The sequence below is a fragment of the Ranitomeya variabilis genome, chromosome 1 (assembly GCF_051348905.1).
Source record: "Ranitomeya variabilis isolate aRanVar5 chromosome 1, aRanVar5.hap1, whole genome shotgun sequence".
Taxonomy (NCBI): Eukaryota; Metazoa; Chordata; class Amphibia; order Anura; family Dendrobatidae; genus Ranitomeya; species Ranitomeya variabilis.
The window spans coordinates 829,280,538-829,304,768 of NC_135232.1; the positions used below are offsets into that span (position 1 = coordinate 829,280,538).

At 43.7% G+C, this 24,231-nt stretch overlaps 1 protein-coding gene across 1 annotated transcript in view; it reads right to left on the reverse strand.

The window, feature by feature from the left end:
- Positions 1–24,231, reverse strand: part of FRAS1 (Fraser extracellular matrix complex subunit 1) — a 653,238-nt gene that overhangs the window by 116,446 nt on the left and 512,561 nt on the right. The window contains exons 42-43 of the mRNA XM_077275534.1: positions 17,684–17,874; positions 16,993–17,146 (exon numbers count right to left, since the gene is read on the reverse strand). Coding sequence (XP_077131649.1) covers positions 16,993–17,146; positions 17,684–17,874 — 345 coding nt within the window. The remainder of the gene's footprint in view (positions 1–16,992; positions 17,147–17,683; positions 17,875–24,231) is intronic.

The following is a 24,231-nucleotide window of genomic DNA, read 5'->3' on the forward strand; positions in this document are numbered from 1 at the left end:
CCCACTTGATGTTAAAGTATTGGTAAATACATTCATTGACGGTATGACCAAAGACTTACGAGACGAAATATAGATAGCCAGACCTGAATGGCGAAATGTAGATCCAAAAGACCTGAAGGTTTCTAAAGAAGTTGAACAAATTAGGACAATAAGACGACGTGTCATGTATGCTGGAATAGACACATCTTTCTTCTCCAGTTGGTTAGGTGGGATCAAGAGATTCCTTCAATAAGTTTGTTTGGTACTAATTGCCCTCCTTATAGTTGAATCGATAATTCTCTGTTGTGTTATTCCCTTGTATAAAAAGGTTATTGCCAAAGCAATTCCGACTGGCACCTTCCTCAATCAAGAAGTAGATCCATCAGAGTACAATGGTACTGATCCAGGGGAGATCCCGAAGTATATTCCTCTCAAGAGAGTAGACAAAATCCCTCATTCTCAGATGATGCTAAGAGATTTAGTTTAGGGACAGTGGGAGAACTCCATGTGAGGTTAGTGAAGGGTTCAGCTGCCTGGAGGCCTCTCGCTAGGGGAGAGTTTCTGAGGTGTCTGGATGAAGAAATCCACCTCCCCTTTTCCCATCACATGGACAGTCTCGAAGGATCTTTCTTTAAGGGAAAAAGTTAGTGTTTAGGGGGGATTGTCAAGGTGAAAATATATATCTTTATACTCTTTTTGTACTTTTATACTCTTATACTGTGAAACAATAAGTTTTTCCTATCTGCTAGTTAATGCATATGTAATTGTATTTAAAAATGGTTGCTAGGGTTCAGTTTCGTTTCTGGTTTGTGTCTGGAGGGATGATTCATTTCTTCAGAATCGAAACTCAGGGATGTGAAGAAAGGGAGGATTCACCGGAAGACGTCAGAACAAATCAGAAAGACTGGATGCTAGCTTAAACCCCGCCTAATGCACGCCTTCCCCTAACACTCAATATAGTATTGTGTATTTTAGAATAAAGCCAGTTGGTGTGACCGCTGCAGACATGTGTGGATGCACGGGGCATTAACTAAGTTTGAACCAGCTACCTGTCTGATTTATTCTTATCCGGTACCAGATGCCCTGCACACATATTAATTTGGAATGACTGGTGAAGGAAGGGTAATTGTCGTATTACGACCCCGACAATGCTATCAAGTACTCATAATGACTGGTGGTTACACAAGACAGGGACTAAAGGTACCTTCACATTAAGCGACGCTGCAGCGATAGCGACAACGATGCAGATCGCTGCAGCGTCGCTGTTTGATCGCTGGAGAGCTGTCACACAGACCGCTCTCCAGCGACCAACGATGCCGAGGTCCCCGGGTAACCAGGGTAAACATCGGGTTACTAAGCGCAGGGCAGCGCTTAGTAACCCGATATTTACCCTGGTTACCAGCGTAAAATGTAAAAAAAACAAACAGTACATACTTACATTCGCGTCCCCCGGCGTCCGCTTCCTGCACTGACTGAGCGCCGGCCCTAACAGCAGAGCGGTGACGTCACCGCTGTGCTGTACTTTCACTTTCACTTTACGGCGCTCAGTCAGTGTGGGAAGCGGACGCCGGGGGACGCGAAGGTGAGTATGTACTGTTTGTTTTTTTTACATTTTACACTGGTAACCAGGGTAAACATCGGGTTACTAAGCGCGGCCCTGCGCTTAGTAACCCGATGTTTACCCTGGTTACCAGTGTAAAACATCGCTGGTATCGTTGCTTTTGGTGTCAAACACAACGATACACGCCGGTCTGACGACCAAATAAAGTTCTGAACTTTGTTCAACGACCAGCGATATCACAGCAGGATCCTGATCGCTGCTGCGTGTCAAACTAAACGATATCGCTAGCCAGGACGCTGCAACGTCACGGATCGCTAGCGATATCGTTTAGTGTGAAGGTACCTTAAGACTATGTGCACACGTTCAGGATTTGAGAAAATTCTGCTGCATATCCTAATGTGTTGGCAGGAAGAAAGTTGTGTAAAATATATTATTTTTTTTCCCACGTTTTTGCCATGCTTTTGTTACGTATTTTTCCCCATTAGTACTGGTGAAATACTCTGCAAGAATTGACATTATGCAGATTTTAATCTGCTGAAAATCTGCAAAGAAAAAATAAGCAGCGTGTGCATGAGACTTCAGGGATCTCATTCACTCCACTTGTACTGTAAAACCTTGCACATTTTACGTGTGCATATAGCCTTACAGTTAATGGGGGAGTCACAGACTGAATAATTTATTATTTTTGGGAGTAAGAGATTAAAGTTAATGAGGAGCACAGTGCTGCTTATCACTTTATATTTTTAATGGTGTGTGGGTAATAGTATATTAATGGTGGGGTACATATCTGTATTCAGGGGGGAGACACACTTATGTATACAATGTATGTGACCTTGGTATTTTCAGAGCTGCAAAGATCATCATGGCAAGATGAGTCGTGGCTGGGAGATGTTGACATGAAGGTCTCACATGAGGAGAACAAACAGGAGAAAGAGGTTCTAATCAGACAAGACGTCAGCGGCAAGTGCCTGGATATATATATACATATGTAGCTTTGTCGCCATAAAAGGAAGGGGGCCCAGACGCATTTCTTGCACAGGGGCCCCAAGCTGTTAGTGTCCACCCCTGGATGAGACTATTACTCCCATCAGCCTACACCTGCTGCCGCTAATAACAGTGAGAGCAGGAGCGGCTGATCGGAATATTCATCACCCACTGCCTGCGCTATAAATAAATAATCCAACATGGGTTCCCCTGTATTTTCTATAACCAGCCAAGCAAAGCTGACGGCTGGGGCCTGCAACACTCAGCTGTCAACTTTAGCAAGGCTGGTTATCAAGAATAGAGGGGTCTCTACGCTGTTATTCCTTGTTATGATTCAAATAAATAATTTTTAAAAAAATGGTGGTCTTCCTTTATGACAACCAGCCTTGCTAAAGCAGACAGCTGGGGCCTGGTATTCTCAGGCTGTTAAGGGGCCAAGGATATTGACCCCCCCCCCCCCCGCCTAAAAATAGCAGCCCGCAGCCGCCCAGAAAAGGCACATCTATTAAGATATTAGTAAGACATTACGATAAAAATGAAAGAACGATCCATTCTTTGTAGGTGGGAAAACTTCGGCAGTGTATCAAATACTTATTTTCCCCACTGTATATACCAGAGGGGAGTGGCCAACATACAACAGCTGAGACAATTTAGGATAGAGAGCTCCAGAAGTTCAACTGAACTGATTAACCCTTGCAATGACAGAGCAAGTAAAACCTGAACTGTTTATTAGGATGATGAAGCAGGTCTAATCAGTGCAGGAGTTTGTGTAACATGACGCCGCGACCTTCTCCTCTCTGTTGTGTTATCCCCGTGACAGGTACATCATCTGTGATGTCCATTTCAGGGAATGGGCTAGACCCTGCAGTACTGAGCAAGCATTGGTTTTTTTTTTTACATTTCGACATATGCTCAGTATGAGCTTCCCAGACAAGGGCTTTGTATTGACTGGTCAGCACTGTGTTATTTTGTCATGCACTTTTTATGCACTGGCACCTTGTATGAATTAGCACTTTATTATGTTGGCTACTCTTATCATGTGTGATATTTATATCTGATTACCTTTGCTAATCCTGTGTTCCATAGCAGCAGTCCATACTTAGGTTTGAATATAGGCTGTATCTATAATTATACAACTGCTCTCTGGAACAGTGGATTACCATTATGCATGAATCCAGCTGCTGATGATGCCATCAACATTATATACAAACATATGATACTAGTATAGCATACTTCAATTGGGACACACCTACGGTATATTACACATTTGTATTAGAACACAAAATATACATTTTTTGTATGATATATATATATATATATATATATATATATATATATATATATATTATTATATATTGCAAACTGTTGATTATATTATCTGCCAATAATTAATTTATTACTTATATGATTTGGTTGTGTATCATGTTTTTAGGTAATTAATTCTAGTGGATACACAACACATGCCTCTACTTATAAATTTATGCTATGCTAATATAGGAGAGATAACAAGCTGAATTGTGGATAGTGTGCAATAAATGAATAAGCATCTTATAGATACATATAAATAGTCAGCATGAGATAGACTCCAATGAAATAGGATTTGGTGCATGTTAGTTACCCGAACATACACTTGATGAGAGGAATACTAGTGCCCCCCTTCCCTATACCTTGAATGATATAGAGAGAGCATATCCAGGACCGGCCTTTGCCCTGTGCGACCTGTGCGGCCGCACAGGGCGCCAAGGCTCGTTAGCATATAAGGGGCGCATTTGAGCTCAGCAGATTAATGTCACATTACATCACAATGTAGACGCTTAATGGCCTGAGGGCGCCCGCACCTCTTGTGGCGCCCCCCCGCCGCGCCATTTGCGCTATCTATATCTGCTGCTCGCCTGCTCCTGCCCAGTGCCGCCCGCCCGGCGCCCGCCCTGTCGCTCGGCTCTCTGCGTGTGACGTAATGTCACACGCGCAAGCCGTTCTCCCCGCTGGGCAGGGACAGCACGCAGAGGAACTTTAGTTCCGCCTTCTGCTGTCCCCGGCGGGAGAGAACGGCTGCACAGCGTGTGACATGATTACGCCACACGTCCCCGCTCGTGCCCCGCCGCTCTCTTCCCGGCACTGAAGAGCAGAGCAGAGGTGGACCTGAGGAGCCAACTGTTACTCAGCCAAGCAAAGCGTGAGTAATAACCACCTCACATGGCCTCCACTATGCTGGCGGTCGCCCCGGGGGGGGTGGTTGGGGTGCTGCTTGCTTTATTTTTTGCAGTGTGCGTGTGTGGGGGGGGTGGGGTTGGGGTGCAGCCTTATTTTTTGGTGTGTGTGTGTGGGGGGGGGGTTGGGGTGCAGCCCTATTTTTTGCAGTGTGTGTGTGTGGGGGGGGGGGGGGCGGGGGGGGGTGCTGCTTTATTTTGCAAACGTATTATGTGTGGGGGGGGCGGGGGGTTGGGGTGCAGCTTTATTTTGGAAACGTATTATGTGTGTGGGGGGGGGCGGGGGGGGGGTTGGGGTGCAGCTTTATTTTGGAAACGTATTATGTGTTGCCGCAAGCAAGGGGCCCATCCGCAAGCATGGTCGCTGTGACTGGGTCCGGACACTGTGGCTGGGCACCATTGCTGTGACCCTTTTGCTGTGGGGCCCATTGTGTGGCTGGGCCCTGTTGCTGTGGCTGGGCACTGTGCTTGTGGTGGGGCCTAGCCACAGCAATGGGGCCCAGCAGCAAGCACGGGGCCCAACAGCAGCAATGGGGCCCAGCCACAAAAAAAGGGGACCAGCCGCAAGAAAAGGGCCCAGCGACAGCAATGGGGCCCAGCCACAAGCACGGTCACTGTGACTGGGTCCGGACACTGTGGCTGGGCACCATTGCTGTGACCCTTTTGCTGTGGGGCCCATTGTGTGGCTGGGCACTGTGCTTGTGGCAAAAATAAAAAAAAAGGACACACCATGGATGCGGGCGGGCGGCACTGGGCCCTCCCAAGCCACGGGCCTGGGTGCTTCCGCATCCGTCGCATCTATGGTGTGTACGCCACTGCATATGGCTCTAGGAACACAAAAGGGTGTTTAGCCTGATTTTCAGGCGTCCTATGGGTCTACCATGTAACATACTACTATGTCCAGGGCAGAAGGGGCTAAAATAGCCCTATGGTGCCTAACCTAACCATGGCAACCGGGGGGGGGGGCAATTGGGGGTTAGGTGCATTGCTCAGGAGCCACCCTACTCTCACTTCCTCCCGCTCCTCTCTGCTAAATGTATTCATCCATCCTTCTCCTTCTCCTCCTTCTCCCCCTCCCACTCTTCCCAGACTTTGTGCAGTGTACAGTGGCTTACTTGTTTCTAGTTACTTATCACCTGCTCACCTCTGCCACCTTAGGTTTAAATGAGCAGATAGATGGTTATAGTAGCATGTGGACTGCACTAATAAGACTTTTGGTCCACACCTAACCTTTTCAGGGAAGAATAACATTTGTCAGGCAAGATGAGCCCTAAGAAAGCATCTGGTGCACAGAACAGAAAGCGAAAGGCCTTAGCAGAACAGGCAAATCAAAAGCAAGCAGGGTCTTTAAAAAGACTGTTCGAAAAATCTTCTGAACATGGTGGCACCAATGTACCGAGCACTGCTGAGGAATCAACATCAGATATTCCACAGCAAGAATGTGAAATAAGGAGTGGTATGGATACAATCCCATTGGAGCCAGGGGAACCATCAACGTCATTGAAAATTAGGATCAGCGAAGTTGACCAAGAGTCTACCATAGCAGACGTTTATGAGGTTGCAGTAGAACAAGATCAGTCTACCACACCAGCCCTCACATCAGAAGGGGATAACACATGCCAGCATGTGGAGGGCATTGATGAGGCTGAAAGCAGTGAAATTTCTGCAATCATTGACTCAGATCCTGCACTTTGGCCTACATTAAATTCTTCATCAATTGATCTAATCGTAGAAGCAGGCCCTGTGCAACTTAAAAATATAGAATTTAAGAGAGATGAGAGGAATCGACATTTTTCAGAGGACTTTTACTCTAGAATTTTGGACAATGGCGTGAAACGAGCAAGAAAGTGGTTGGTGTACTCCAAAAGTTTGAACAAAGTATTTTGCTTTTGTTGCAAACTGTTTGATAGAAGATCCCGTACGGCACTTGCATTGGATGGATCACAGGATTGGAGCCATATGAGTCAGATGTTAAAGGCCCATGAAACTTCCATTAACCATTACTCAGCAGAAACAAAGTGGATAGAAGTTCAGCTTCGCATGAAAAACAAAAAAACAATTGACCATCAGTTACAGAGCAGAATACAGAAAGAGCAGCAGCACTGGAGAAACGTACTGGAAAGACTCATGCGTATTACTCAGTTGTTGGCTGAACGGAACTTGGCATTTCGAGGATCTTCTGATCGTCTATACACCGCAAATAATGGAAATTTTCTTGCTATAGTACAGTTATTAGGAAATTATGACTTTGTAATGGCAGAACATCTGCGACGAGTCAAGTCAAAGGAGACATCTGACCACTACTGTAGTAAAACTATTCAAAATGAAATAATTAATTTGATGGCCAAAAAGGTTATTAGTGAAATTCTTGAAAGATGCAAAAAGGCAAAGTATTATTCCTTAATTCTTGATTGTACAACTGATCTAGCCCATCAAGAGCAGATGTCTTTTACCATCCGTTTTATTGATGTTAAACTTGGGTTATGCCAGATCAGGGAACATTTTCTTGGATATGTTGCTGTAACAGACACAACTGGTAGAGGATTATCAGATATTATTCTTAATTTCCTAATTAGCAAAGAGCTAGATATTGATGACTGTCGTGGCCAGGGCTATGACAATGGTGCCAATATGGCAGGCAAAAATAATGGTGTTCAAGCCAACATACTAAAAAAAAATCCAAGGGCGTTTTTTGTACCATGTGGATGCCACAGCCTCAATTTAGTGGTTGGAGATGCAGCAGAATCTAACATAGATTCTATAACCCTGTTTGGAATTATTCAGCGTGTATATACTATTTTTGCTGGGTCAGCCAAGAGATGGAAGGTTTTGACAGACCATGTATCAGGTCTTACTGTAAAACCTCTATGTACCACAAGATGGGAATGCCGGATAAACTGCCTCAAACCACTGATCCAAAATCTAGCAGGTATACAGGAGGCATTATTTGCCCTTTCTGAAGACAGCAGTACAGAGCCAAAAACAAAACATGATGCTCTAGAGTTGTCCCAACATATCCTTAATTTTAAATTCATGGTGTCCTTAATTGTGTGGTATGACATATTATTTCAAATTAATATTGTGAGCAAAGCTTTGCAAAACCAGACCGCCAACCTCATCACAGCAGCAGACATGATTGAAAAAACCCATGATTTTCTTAAGAAATTCAGGGAGAATGGTTTTGAAGGCTCTTTCCAAAGAGCAAAGAATATAGCAGAGGAAAATGGTGTGGACCCCATATTTAAGAGTACCTCACGTGTTAGAATTAAAAAACCCACTTTTAGCTATGAAGGACGGGATGAACCAATTGTGGATGCAAAGCAGAAATTTAAGGTTGAGTTCTTCAATGTGTTGGTGGATACTGCTTTAAATTCAATGGAGGAGCGTTTCCAGCAACTCAGTATTCATAATAAAAAATGGGGCTTTTTGTACGATATAAAGAGCCATGAATCACGGGAAGACTTGTTGGCACATAGTGTAGAACTGCAGAAGTCTCTGACTTATGGCAATAAGTCTGACATAAATGGTGCTGAACTTTCTGATGAACTCTGGCACATTCGGAATGTGCTCCCTGATGATGTTGAGACTCCGCTGCAGATACTTGGTTTCCTCACCAAAAATGAGTTTACAGAGCACTTTCCACAAACCTGGACTGCACTTCAGATTCTGTGCACCATCCCGATTTCTGTGGCCTCAGGAGAGCGCAGTTTTTCAAAACTTAAGCTCATTAAGACATATTTAAGGTCCACTATGACAGAGAGCAGGTTATCCTCACTTGCAGTCTTGTCAATTGAAAATGATGTGTTGGCATCTCTAGACTTAAATGAAACTATTGATGAGTTTGCCAAAGTAAAAGCATGGAAAGTTGCTTTTTAAATCAGTTTATGTAGCACGTTATTATGTTCTTGTTGTTGCTGGATTACAGTATAGTGCACTTTATTTTTATTTTTTTGTCTTGAAGGTTGAAAATTGTGCACATATTTAATGACAGTTTTTCTCATGTATGTTGCATATTTATTATATTATTTATATTTGATATTTTAAGATATTTTATTTAGTATTAAGGTGGATCAAAAGTCATAGAATGACTCTTGGTCCGCACGGCACCCGACCTGCTGCCACCCGTCCGGAACTCTTCTCCATGCTGGCCATCATCTCTGCACTCCGATTGGCTGTCAGCGTTGGGCTGACAGCCAATCAGAGTGCAGGGCGGTGTTTGGCCTTGCAGGCCGCCGCTCTGCACTCTGATTGGCTGTCAGCCCATATGGCTTTGGACCAAGCGTCATTTTTTCCTTTTGGTCCGCTTTAAAGCACTTTATAATTCCCGTTATTGCAATATTAGTGTTTCTTCAAGTGTTTTGCAGGGAAACACAAGTTTTCTAAGTAAACGTGTTGTTGTGAATATTAACCCCTTCACCCCCAAGGGTGGTTTGCACGTTAATGACCGAGCCAATTTTTACAATTCTGACCACTGTCCCTTTATGAGGCTATAACTCTGGAACGCTTTGACGGATCTTGGCGATTCTGACATTGTTTTCTCGTGACATATTGTACTTCATGTTAGTGGTAAAATTTATTCGATATAACTTGCATTTATTTGTGAAAAAAACGAATATTTGGCGAAAATTTTGAAAATTTCGCAATTTTCCAACTTTGAATTTTTATGCCCTTAAATCACAGACATATGTCACGCAAAATACTTAATAAGTAACATTTCCCACATGTCTACTTTACATCAGTACAATTTTGGAACCAAAATTTTTTTTTGTGACGGAGTTATAAGGGTTAAAAGTTGACCAGCAATTTCTCATTTTTACAACACCATTTTTTTTTTAGGGACCACATCTCATTTGAAGTCATTTTGAGGGGTCTATATGATAGAAAATACTCAAGTGTGACACCATTCTAAAAACTGCACCCCTCAAGGTGCTCAAAACCACATTCAAGAAGTTTATTAACCCTTCAGGTGTTTCACAGGAATTTTTTGAATGTTTAAATAAAAATGAGCATTTAACTTTTTTTCACACACAATTTATTTCAGCTCCAATTTGTTTTATTTTACCAAGGGTAACAGGAGAAAATGGACCCCCAAAGTTGTTGTACAATTTGTCCTGAGTACGCTGATACCCCATATGTGGGTGTAAACCATTGTTTGGGCGCATGGCAGAGCTTGGAAGGGAAGGAGCGCCATTTGACTTTTCAATGCAAAATTGACTGGAATTGAGATGGGACGCCATGTTGCGTTTGGAGAGCCCCTGATGTGCCTAAACATTGAAACTCCCTACAAGTGACACCATTTTGGAAAGTAGACCCCCTAAGGAACTTATCTAGATGTGTGGTGAGCACTTTGACCCACCAAGTGCTTCACAGAAGTTTATAATGCAGAGCCGTAAAAATAAAAAATCATATTTTTTCACAAAAATGATCTTTTTGCCCCCAATTTTTTATTTTCCCAAGGGTAAGAGAAGAAATTGGACCCCAAAAAATGTTGTGCAATTTGTCCTGAGTACGCTGATACCCCATATGTGGGTGTAAACCATTGTTTGGGCGCATGGCAGAGCTTGGAAGGGAAGGAGCGCCATTTGACTTTTCAATGCAAAATTGACTGGAATTGAGATGGGACGCCATGTTGCGTTTGGAGAGCCCCTGATGTGCCTAAACATTGAAACTCCCTACAAGTGACACCATTTTGGAAAGTAGACCCCCTAAGGAACTTATCTAGATGTGTGGTGAGCACTTTGACCCACCAAGTGCTTCACAGAAGTTTATAATGCAGAGCCGTAAAAATAAAAAATCATATTTTTTCACAAAAATGATCTTTTTGCCCCCAATTTTTTATTTTCCCAAGGGTAAGAGAAGAAATTGGACCCCAAAAAATGTTGTGCAATTTGTCCTGAGTACGATGATACCCCATATGTGGGTGTAAACCATTGTTTGGGCGCATGGCAGAGCTTGGAAGGGAAGGAGCGCCATTTGACTTTTCAATGCAAAATTGACTGGAATTGAGATGGGACGCCATGTTGCGTTTGGAGAGCCCCTGATGTGCCTAAACATTGAAACTCCCTACAAGTGACACTATTTTGGAAAGTAGACCCCCTAAGGAACTTATCTAGATGTGTTTTGAGAGCTTTGAACCCCCAAGTGTTTCACTACAGATTATAACGCAGAGCCGTGAAAATAATTTTTATTTTTTTTCTCAAAAATGATTTTTTAGCACCCAGCTTTGTATTTTTACAAGGGTAACAGAATAAATTGGACCCCAAAATTTGTTTTCCAATTTGTCCTGAGTACGCTGATACCCCATATGTGGGGGGGAACCACTGTTTGGGCGCATGACAGAGCTCGGAAGGGAAGGAGCGCCATTTGGAATGCAGACTTAAATGGATTGGTCAGCAGCCGCCACGTTGCATTTGCAGAGCCCCTAATGTACCCAAACAGTACAAACCCCCCACAAGTGACCCCATATTGGAAACTAGACCTCCCAAGGAAGTTATCTAGATGTGTTTTGAGAACTTTGAACCCCCAAGTGTTTCACTAAAGTTTATAGCGCAAAGCCGTGAAAATAAAAATTCCTTTTTTTTTTCACAAAAATGATTTTTTAGCCCCCAGTTTTGTATTTTCACAAGGGTAACAGGATAAATTAGACCCCAAAAGTTGTTGTCCAATTTGTCCTGAGTACGCTGATACCCCATATGTGGGGGGGAACCTCTGTTTGGGTGCATGACAGAGCTCGGAAGGGAAGGAGCGCCATTTGGAATGCAGCCTTAAATGGATTGGTCTGCAGGCGTCACGTTGCATTTGCAGAGCCCCTGATGTACCCAAACAGTACAAACCCCCCACAAGTGACCCCATATTGGAAACTAGACCTCCCAAGGAACTTATCTAGATGTGTTGTGAGAACTTTGAACCCCCAAGTGTTTCACTACAGTTTATAACGCAGAGCCGTGAAAATAAAACATCTTTTTTTTCCCACAAAAATGATTTTTAGCCCCCCAAATTTTTATTTTCCTAAGGATAACAAGAGAACTTGGACCCCAGAAGTTGTTGTTCAATTTGTCCCGAGTACGCTGATAACACATATGTTGGGGTAAACCCCTTTTTGGGCGCACGGGAGAGCTCGGAAGGGAAGGAGCACTGTTTTACTTTTTCAACGCAGAATTGGCTGGAATTGAGATTGGACGCCATGTCGCGCTTGGAGAGCCCCTGATGTGCCTGGACAGTGGAAACTCCCCAATTCTACCTGAAACCCTAACCCAAACACACCCCTAACCCTAATCCCAACGGTAACCCTAACCACACCCCTAGCCCTGACACACCCATAATTCTAATCCCAACCCTAATCCAAACGTAAATGTAATCCAAACCCTAACCCTAACTTTAGCCCCAACCCTAACTTTAGCCCCAACCCTAACTTTACCTCCAACCCTAGCCCTAACCCTACCCCTAACCCTAACCCTAAACGTGACTGAAATACGTGGCACTGAAATACGTGGCACTGAAATACGTGGCACTGAAATACGTGGCACTGAAATACGTGGCACTGAAATACGTGATACGTGGCACTTAAATACGTGGCACTGAAACACGTGGCACTGAAATACGTGATACGTGGCACTGAAATACGTGGCACTGAAATACGTGGCACTGAAATACGTGGCACTGAAATATGTGATACGTGGCACTGAAATACGTGGCACTGAAATACGTGGCACTGAAATACGTGGCACTGAAATACGTGGCACTGAAATACGTGGCACTGAAATACGTGATACGTGGCACTGAAATACGTGGCACTGAAATACGTGGCACTGAAATACGTGGCACTGAAATACGTGGCACTGAAATACGTGATACGTGGCACTTAAATACGTGGCACTGAAACACGTGGCACTGAAATACGTGATACGTGGCACTGAAATACGTGGCACTGAAATACGTGGCACTGAAATACGTGGCACTGAAATATGTGATACGTGGCACTGAAATACGTGGCACTGAAATACGTGGCACTGAAATACGTGATACGTGGCACTGAAATACGTGGCACTGAAATACGTGGCACTGAAATACGTGGCACTGAAATACGTGCAACTGAAATACGTGGTACTAAAATATGTGGCACTGAAATACGTGATACGTGGCACTGAAATACGTGATACGTGGCACTGAAATATGTGATACGTGGCACTGAAATACGTGGCACTGAAACACGTGGCACTGAAATACGTGGCACTGAAATACGTGGCACTGAAATACGTGGCACTGAAATACGTGGCACTATGACTGTCAGAAAATGTTCATTAAACGGTTAGGGGTGAGGTTAGGGGTAGAGTTAGGGTTAGGGTTTGGATCTCTTTATCACCTTGATGGTGGTGGGTGGCTTTTCAGTGTGTTTTCTGTTTTTTTTTCGAAAAAATGCATGTGTTTTTAACGCAAACAAACGCATGTGCTTAAAAACGCAAGAAAATACTGCAGGTTGTATTTCTGAAAATGAACGCATGCAGAAAAAAAACGCATGCGTTTGAAAACGCGACCAAACGCGTACAAAAAAACCGCATGCGTTTTCAATGTTAAATATAGGGAAAAAACGCATGCGTTTTTTTGTGCAAAAAACGCATGCAGACAAAAACGCAAGTGTGAAACCAGCGACGCTTTTTATAGCAAAAAAGTTTTTGCGTCTCCACATTTTGAGACCTATAATTTTTCCACATTTTGCTCCACAGAGTCATGTGAGGTCTTGTTTTTTGCGGGACGAGTTGACGTTTTTATTGGTAACATTTTCGGACACGTGACCGTTTTTGATCGCTTTTTATTCCGATTTTTGTGAGGCAGAATGACCAAAAACCAGCTATTCATGAATTTCTTTTGGGGGAGGCGTTTATACCGTTCCGCGTTTGGTAAAATTGATAAAGCAGTTTTATTCTTCGGGTCAGTACGATTACAGCGATATCTCATTTATATCATTTTTTTATGTTTTGGCGCTTTTATACGATAAAAACTAAAATATAGAAAAAATAATTATTTTGGTATCGCTTTATTCTCAGGACTATAACTTTTTTATTTTTTTGCTGATGATGCTGTATGGCGGCTTGTTTTTTGCGGGACAAGATGACGTTTTCAGCGGTACCATGGATATTTATATCAGTCTTTTTGATCGCGTGTTATTCCACTTTTTGTTCGGCGGTATGGTAATAAAGCGTTGTTTTTTGCCTCGTTTTTTTTTTTTTTTTCTTACGGTGTTTACTGAAGGGGTTAACTAGTGGGGCAGTTTTATAGGTTGGGTCGTTACGGACGCGGCAATACTAAATATGTGTACTTTTATTGTTTTGTTTTTTTTATTTAGATAAAGAAATGTATTTATGGGAATAATATATATTTTTTTTTTATTATTTATTTAGGAATTTTTTTTTTTTTTTTTTTACACATGTGGAAAAATTTTTTTTTTACTTTTTTACTTTGTCCCAGGGGGGGACATCACAGATCATTGATCTGGCAGTGTGCACAGCACTCTGCCAGATCGACGATCTGCTGTGCAGGGCTGCAGGCTTACGAAGTGTCTGCTCTGAGCAGACACTCGGTAAGCCACCTCCTTCCCTGCAGGACCCGGATGCCGCGGCCATCTTGGATCCGGGACCTGCGGCGAGGAGGGAGGTAGGAGACCCTCAGAGCAACGCGATCACATCGCGTTGCTCCGGGGGTCTCAGGGAAGCCCGCAGGGAGCCCCCTCCCTGCGCGATGCTTCCCTATACCGCCGGTACACTGCGATCATGTTTGATCGCGGTGTGCCGGGGGTTAATGTGCCGGGGGCGGTCCGTGACCGCTCCTGGCACATAGTGCCGGATGTCAGCTGCGATATGCAGCTGACACCCGGCCGCGATCGGCCGCGCTCCCCCCGTGAGCGCCGCTGATCGGTGATGACGTACTATCCCGTCGGCGGTCATACGGGCCCACCCCACCTCGACGGGATAGTACGTCAAATGTCGGGAAGGGGTTAAAGAGTTATTGTTTTCTTTCAAAGTTTGGAGGGGGGGGGGGGCGCCGTCCTGCAGTCTCGCACAGGGCGCCTTTTGGCGCCTGAGCATATCCCTGCGTATATAATTGAGTAAGCAAAAGTATGTTATATACTTACCCATAGGATGCACATGAAAATAATACCCTCCCTTAGCACTGTGTGTTTTTAAAGATTTTGTTTCCGTTTAGTGAAAATAATAAAAGTTAAGTTTTATTAGGGTCTTAAATGAGGGATCTTTATTTGCCTATGGCAATTTGTGTGTATATGATGACACTTTTTTAATCGCTTTCTATTCTGATTTTTGGTAGGCAAAATGAACAAAAACCATCAATTCAGGAATTTTTTATTTTTTTTTTTGTTTACCCATAGGGTAAAAGTGATAAGACCGCTTTATTCTGCGGGTCAGTACGATTACAGCGATACCACATTTATTTAATTTTTTATGTTTTGGCGCTTTTAGACAATAAAAACTATTTTATAGTAAAAAAAGAATTGTTTTTGCATTGCTGTATTCTGAGAGGGATATAATTTTAATTCTCAACTGACAGAGCTGTATGGTGGTTTGTTTTTTCTTTGACACAAGATAACGTTTTCAGCTGTACCATTTTTATTTACATTCAACTTTTTGATTGCATTTTATTCTACTTTTCTTCGGCAGTATGATGAAAAAGCATAGTTTTCTGTCACTTTTTTATTAATTGTTATTACAGTATTCACTGAAGGGGTTAACTAATGTGACAGTTTTATAAATCGGGTTGTTGCAGAGGTGGCAGTACCAAATTTGTTTAGTTTTTTTTTTTTTATTTTGTCTTTACATAAACATGTGTATTTATTGGCATAATATATTTTCATTTTTTATTATTTAGTGATATATATATATATTTAATTCTGTCAGATCACCTGTTAGACTCTGCTGGCTGGGTCGGACGGGCCACCCATCGTAGCTGGCAGACCCGGATCATTTGACCTCCGTCTGCAGTGGTATGGGTGTGCCGGAGGGGTGAGAGAAGGAACTCACTCTCACACACATACTTCTAAATCATCTAGAACATAACACAGGGATAACATCATCGGTACTGATGATGTTGCCGCTGCAGAGCAGCTAGCATTCTGCATCGAAATCCTGGCGCTTGGAGGAGTATGGGGGTCCCAACAGTTTATTTTCCTTAGCCGTTGGGAAGAGGTTAAACATTTTCTTCTCTGAAGAATGCTTTTATTACCATTATTAGGATTATAAAAATACATAAGGTATACAAGCAAAGGAAATGGAGCAATAAATGCTTGATTTGACGAAAAAATATAAACCATTCTATGTACAATGTTTTTGTTATAAGTGTAATAATGTGCAATATAAATGCTGTGAAATAGGTGGATAAACAATAAAGTAAGCCTTAACAATAACAACAATTGCCCATGTTTTCTCCTCTCTCCCATCAAGGAAAATCATAGTAGTGGTAGAGGATCTCATCCTCATGGTGTGTGGCTTTGTGTCTCAATATCATAGACATAACCTGTTGCAGCATTAGCGGAGGATCCCCCAACAGCAGCCTTTGTTGAATCCATGGGGTCCAAAACTATCGTGCAAGGATTTATAAATGTGGTAAGGTAAAAGTTCTATAATTGTCTTGAACGCTATTGCTCCTTTTGAAGAGATGCCTCCACACAGCCCATTTTCATCAAAAAGACATGTTTTTCCAAAAAACTATTTGTATGGAGGGGGTTGTTTTGGATCCTGCTGATTTTTTTTTTTACAGTATTTGTTAGTCTCCTTACAGCACTATTTACAGCAATACATTAGTAATGGTGCATATATCAAAAATCATAATCTCCTTTGAAGTTGAGCTGCAAGCTGAGTTCAACATACTTCTGTGACAGCAGGAATGGAGGTCTTCAACAGACCACCCCTACTGTCATTGCAGCGCATTGACACCAAGCACATAGAATGACGCAACCCCATACTGATGTGCTGGTAACAATGCTGTCAGAGATTGACAGCGACATTTTACAGGTTAACAGTAACAGGAAGAGCTGCATTCCACCCATGAGGAAGATCCTGGCTATGACACACAGCCATTATTCTACAGGGTATGGCACAGCACATATATAACAGCAGATGACGGGAAGAGGTTAAAAAAAGCTTTATAACAAATTAGAAAGATAACTGAATTTCTCAGTGGATGTAATGTCAATAAAACTAATTTTACTCCATTTATGAAGACAATAGACATAATTTATGAACCACTTACCATGGACTGGTGTTTTTGTGACAATAAAAATGAGCTCGTTATCTGGTGTATCCATGTCCTGGACACTTAAGCAGGTATTCCTTATAACTGCTCCTGCACTATCATGAACAACTACAGGCAATAAAAATATTTGAGGTGGTTCATCGTTTTTGCCCTATAATTAGAAAACGTAAAAAAAAGAGTTTATTATATCCATGCATGTGCACTTTACAGCTTAAATAAGACAGGTCATAAAGGAACATTGTGACACAAGACATTAAAGACTAAGGCACTTCTTTGTTTTACTAAATCCTTTCATCACTTTGCCTGCTCATATTACTGTTTTGAATAAGCCTAAATGATTGCATATTAGTGTTTTATGCTTTCCTTGAAGCCAACTGAGCAAATCACTTGAGCTTATTTTTCTCTGATGTTCTCATTAAACTTTCATTTGTTCCAGTACACTCTGATTACTTTTTGTTACGCAGTGTGGAATGAAATTACATGTGTCACATAATGCCATATTGACCAATATACCATTGAATATTTAAGAAGGCTGCATGGGGCACAGTAAAACTGACCACGTCAAATGGTTGTTTTGGCCATCAGCTGTTTCGACCGAACTTGCATACTTAAGAGAACAAATCACAATTGGCCTTGATACATATCTTCTTTGCACAATATATTTTTAGAACCAAATAAAAACACTCACCTCTATAGTGATAGTGATATTATGAATTTCAGACTGGCTCGATCCATCAGTCATAAAGAAACTAAAGTAGTCAACACTTGGCTCCACGCTGTCATGGACACTCTGAACATAGTAGATGTAATTTTCTATGATATCCTGAATTGAAAATGAAGATTCTGAACCCTCTTGACCTCCCAGAGAAGTTCGACCTCCTGTTTCAATGTTTTGCAAAACAAAAATAAAAAATATATATATATATTGCGGGCGGTTATACACATTCATAGAGTGCCAACAAATTCAAGAGCCCTTTACAAAACTGTCCCCAATGGAGCTTAAAATAGTTTTTTATTTATTTTCAACTAAAGCCAATTTCATAGGAAGACAATTAATCTTTCGGTAGTGTTTTGTAGTGTGGGAAGATCTATGGTACTTAAAGAAAACTCAAGAAAACACAGTTGACATTTATGATATCATATATCATCAATAATTCATTATTTCTCCTTCGCCACATTAGGGGACACAGGACCATGGGTGTATGCTGCTGCCACAAGGAGACTGACCCTAAGTGAATACAAAAAAGTTAGCTCCTCCTCTGCAGTATACACCACCCACTGGCTCCAGACCGAACAAGTTCCTGCTTAGTGTCCGTAGGAGGTACACGGGGTCTGCTATTCAGACCATACTTTTTTATTTTATTGGTTTTTTTCAATTTTTACCTTTTTTCTACAAGGAACATAGGGACAACGAACCCTTTCAAGGGTCCGATCTCCCCCAACCAACAACAGGCGAGCACGGGGAGTGTCCCCTCCCCGTATCCTCTCCTGCAACGCACAAGCCAGGCCTGAGCCATCCTAGGGGTGACTGTTCCCTCTAGGGCGCTGATCTCACCGCACCAGCAACAGACGGGAACATGGAGTGTCGCCTCCAAGTACTCCCTTCTGAGTCAGGCTACAGCCGGACACATACTTGTTACATCCTATGGGAGTGAACCCATAGGATTCACAGAGGCTCCTATGGCTACCATGCTGCTCCCACTTACCACCACTGATTGAACAGCGGTGCTGCAAGGAGCCGGTCGGTCTCTCTACACCTCCGCTGCAAAAGGGGACTGTGGATTGAGGGATCCTGCATCGTCAACATCACAGCCCTGACCTGTAAGCAGAATGGCAGCTTTGTTTTTTCTCCCCCTCCAGGCTCCGGCAGTGAGTTTCGGATCCTGGGGGCTCCTGTAGCGTGTTGCGGGCCCGGTCGCCTCTTCCGGCCAGGCACCGCTAATTTAGTCCCCGGCTTCGGCCTATGCTAGGCCACAAGCCGGTAAGCTCTGCCCACAAGTGAATGTCGCGTCGACGGTCCCGCCCACCTGCTTGGCGCTTCTTGCTCATTGCAAGAGCACCTTCCTGATCTCAGCAGCCATCTTCAGCCCACATACACCGCTCCAGGAGTAAAGAAGGACCGGACTGCACCTTCCATTGAAGATGGAGCAATTTCGGTTGGTCCTCTATGGCCAATACACCAGGCTCGGGGCGTCCCGCTCACAGGGACAAGAGTCCACAGGCTTCGTACAAAACCAACCACTCGTGGAAGATCTGCTCCAAGCAGGCCAGATCTAGGGGATCTAGGTCCCAGAGACTCTCGACTAAATGACTCGCAACATTGTCCGGACAACACCAGCAGAGTAGGCGGCCGCCTACTCCAGTTTTGCCATTTCTGGCTCGCCGTCATCCACGACGAATGGGTCAGGGATCTGGTGTCCTCCGGATACAAAATAGAATTTGCTTCTCATCACCCGACCCGGTTCTTTGCCTCCTGTCCCCTCAAAGCAGGAACAAGGGCTCGGTCTTTTTACCAAGCCATCCAGTCACTCCGCTAAGACGGGGTCATTACCCCGGTTCCAGAAAATGAGAGATTCGAGGGTTTCTATTCGAATCTATTTGTGGTCCCAAAAAAGGATGGTACAGTCAGACCCATTCTGGATCTAAAGCTCCTAAACAAATTTGTCAGAGTCCAATATTTCAGGATGAAGTTCCTCTGTTCCGTCAATCAATGGAGATAGGGGATCTCCTAGCCTCCATCGATATTCGGGATACGTATGTTCACATCGCAATCTTTCCCCTTCACCAAAGGTTCCTGCGCTTTGTCGTCCGCGAAAAAACATTTTCAGTTCACAGCCTTGCCACCACCCCCAGGGTGTTCACAAAGGTCATGGAGGCCGTCATGTTCATTCTACACTCCCGGGGCTTGGTCGTCTTCCCTTACCTAGATGACCTCTTGATCAAGGGAATGTCCTTCCAATCCTTAACGGAGTGCATCCGCATGTCATTACTGCTCAGGGGCGTTGGTCTCCTCGCGAGTCATGTCTTCCCATCAATGTCCTGGAGATTCGAGTGATTCGACAGTTCCATTGTCTCCTGATAGGCCGCCTCATCCGAATTCAATCAGACAATGCCACGGATGTGGCTTACATCAATCATCAAGGGGGCACCCACAGCAAAGCGGCAATGCGCGAGGTGGAACAGATCCTTCGCTGGGCCAAAAGGAACCACTCGGTTATCTCGGTGGTTCACATCCCGGGTGTGGAAAACTGGGCTGTGGACTTCCTCTGCTGTCAAGGTCTGGCCTCGAAAAAGTGGTCTCTCCATCCGGAGATTTTCCAGCAGGTCTGTCTTCACTGGGGGACCCCGGATGTGGACCTGACAGCGTCATGGTTGAATGCCAAGGTGCCCGAGTTTGTAGCTCGGTCCTGGGACCCGAGAGCCATTGGGGTGGATGCGCTGGTCCTTCCATGGAGTCAGTTTCGTCTTCCCTACCTGTTTGCCTTTGCTTCCGAAGGTCATCAGGAAGATCAAAGCAGAGGGGGTACCGGTGATCTTAGTTGGTCCAGACTGGCCATGCTGAGCGTGGTATGAAGAATTAGTGCAACTTGTCACAGATGTCTCTTGGCGACTACCAGATCGACCACACCTGCTTTCCCAGGGCCCAATTTATGACCAGAACTCGGGGTCCTGTGTTTGATGGCTTGGCCGTTGAATCCTGGGCCCTAACCAAAGCTGGTTTCTCCCAAGAGGTGATCTCCTCTGTTTTTCTCCATTCCCTCCAGTTTGGAATTTCTTCAGTCCGGTCTGGACTCTGGCCTAGCACTGAGCTCCCGCAAAGGACAGGTATCTGCCTTGTCAGTCTTGTTTCAGAGTAAGATCACTTCCAAACCGCAGGTGAGAACTTTCTTTCAGGGAGTCTCCCACGTGGCACCTCTCTACAGAGCGCCTTTAGACGCCTGGGACCTTAACCTGGTCCTCTGTGTCCTACAGGAATCTCCTTTCGAACCGTTACAGGATGTGTCTCTCTCTCACCTCTCATGGAATCAGAAGATTTTTGGAAGTGGCTGCTCTGTCCTGCCTGGCTCCCTTTCTGACTTTTCATCGGGGCAAGGTGGTTCTCAGGCCGTCCCCGCCCTTCCTACCAAAGTGGTGTCTTCATTTCGTCTAACGAGGACATTGTCTTACCCTCATTTTGCCCGACACCGGTGTACCGTGTGGAGAAGGCTTTTCACACTTTGGATCTCGTGAAAGCTCTCAGAAGGTATGTTTCGAGAACGGCATCATTTCATCAGACGGATGCGCTGTTCGTGCTCCCGGAGGGCCACCGGAAAAGATTTGCTACTTCTAAGTCGACAATAGCCAGGTGGATTCGTTCAGCTATTCAGGAAGTTTACCGTGTCAGAGGCAAGCCTACTCCAGCGGGGATCAAGGCACACTCCAATCAGTCGGTAGGTGCTTCATGGGCCATTCAGCATCAAACGTCAGCAGAACAGGTTTGCAAAGCGGCAACCTGGTCTAGCCTGCACACTTTCTCAAAGCATTACAATTATCCACACTCAGACCTCAGCAGATACGAGCCTGGGCAGACGTCTTCTGCAGGCAGCAGTGGCGCACCTTTAGACAGGGGTACTTGGGGTTTACTCGGTTATGTTATTTCCCCACCCAGGGACTGCTTTAGGACGTCCCACGGTCCTGTGTCCCCCAATGTGGCAAAGGAGAAACAGGGATTGTGTAATCACCGTAAAATCCTTTTCTCCGAGCCACTCATTGGGGGACACAGCACCCACTCTGATGGCTATGATTGTTCTCTGGTTTGACATGTTGTACCTATTGTTGTTGATCATAATCTCCTACTGCTTGGTCACTGAACTGGTTCAGTCTGGAGCCCGTGGGTGGTGTATACTGCAGAGGAGAAGCTAACTTTTTTTGTATTCACTTAGTGTCAGCCTCCTTGTGGCAGTAACATACACCCACTGTCCTATGTCACCAAATGAGTGGCCCGGAGAAAAGGATTTTACGGTGAGTACACAAAAATCCCTGTTTTTTACTGTATAATTTAAAGATACACTCCGACTAAGGTCACAAGAGACACCTTAAATGGAAACATTTAAAAAGATAGTATTGTAATAGTAATGGTCTAGTTTGCCATATTACATATATAGTGGGGAAAAAAGTATTTAGTCAGCCACAAATTGTGCAAGTTCTCACACTTAAAAAGATGAGAGAGGCATGTAATTGACATCTTAGGTAGACCGCAACTATGAGAGTCAAAATTGAGAAAACAAATCCAGAAAATCACCTTGTCTGATTTGGCAAGATTTATTTTGCAAATTATGGTGGAAAATAAGTATTTGGTCATTAACAAAAGCTCATCTCAATATTTTGTTATATATCCCTTGTTGGCAATGACAATGACATTTTCTGTAAGTCTTCACAAGGTTGGCACACACTCTTGCTGGTATGTTGGGCCATTCTTCCATGCATATCTCCTTTAGAGCAGTGATGTTTTGGGCCTGTCGCTGGGCAACACGGACTTTCAACTCTCTCCAAAGGTTCTCTATGGGGATGAGATCTGGAGACTGGCTAGGCCACTACAGGACATTCATATGCTTCTTACGAAGCCACTCCTTCGTTGCCCTGGCGGTGTGGTTGGGATCATTATCATGCTGAAAGACCCGTCCGTGTTTCATCTTCAATGCCCTTGCTAATGGAAGGATGGTTTGCACTCAGAATCTCACGATACATGGCCCCATTCATTCTTTCATGTACATGGATCAGTCGTCCTGGTCCCTTTGCAAAGAAACAGAACCAAAGCATGATGTTGCCACCCCCATGCTTCACAATAGGTATGGTGTTCTTTGGATGCAACTCAGCATTCTGTCTCTTCCAAACACAACGAGTTTTTTTTCTACCAAACAGTTCTACTTTGGTTTCATCAGACCATATGGCATTCTCCCAATACTCTTCTGGATAATCCAATGCTCTCTAGCAAACTTCAGACGGGTCCGCACATGCACTGGCTTAAGTAGGGGGACACGTCTGGCACTGCAGGATCTGAATCCCTGGCGGCGTAGTGTGGTACTCATGGTAGCGTTTGTTACGGTGGTCCCAGCTCTATACAGGTCATTCACTAGGTCGCCCGTGTTGTTCTGGGATTTTTGCTCACCGTTCTCATGATTATTTTGACTCCACGGGGTGAGGTCTTGCGTGGAGCCCCAGATCGAGGGAGATTATCAGTGGTCTTGTAGGTCTTCCATTTTCTTATTATTGCTCCCACAGTTGATTTCATCACACCAAGCTGCTTGCCCATTGAAAATTCAGTCTTTCCAGCCTGGTGCAGAGCTACAATTTTGCTGCTGGTGTCCTTTCGACAGCTCTTTGGTCTTCACCATAGTGGAGTTTGGAGTGTGACTGTTAGATGTTATGCATAGGTGTCTTTTATACTGATAACAACTTCAAACAGGTGCCATTACTACAGGTAACGAGTGGAGGACAGAGCAGCCTCTTAAAGAAGAAATTAAAGGTCTGTGAGAGCCAGAAATCTTGTATGTTTTTAGGTGACCAAATACTTATTTTCCACCATAATTCGCTAAATAATTCTTGCCAAATCAGACAAGGTGATTTTCTGGATTTGTTTTCTCAATTTTGACTCTCATAGTTGTGGCCTACCTATGATGTCAATTACAGGCCTCTCTCATCTGTTGAAGTGGGAGAACTTGCACAATTGGTGGCTGACTAAATACTTTTTTCTCCCACTGTATGTGAAATGGAGGAGGACTTTGCCGTACATTTCACAGGCTAATATATCGCATAATACAAGAAAATGTTACACTCTAAAACTACTTGTATTACTAAATTGATCTATGAGCTTTCTGAATTATGGTGAATAATGTCAACCCAACACAAAGTCAACCAACAGAAATGTCAATAAACTTTGAAAAGACTCAACTGTAATTTTGTGTACTGCTCTGTATGGACCAGAGTGTGTTTCTTAAAACACCCACAACTGCACAGATACTGCCATACATGTGCTATCTCATGTATACAGAAAAACATGTACACAGCAGCTCAGCAATATGATCACAGTATAAAGATGCAAGACATGCAAGTCCTATGTTATAATGTTAATGATCACACTGATACAGAATGCATTACAAAGATTAAAGGGTAACACTACTTTCAAGTAGTAAACTGTGATATGTGTACATGAGGAATAAAACTATTTCAAGCAATTATATGGCTTGTATTTACCAT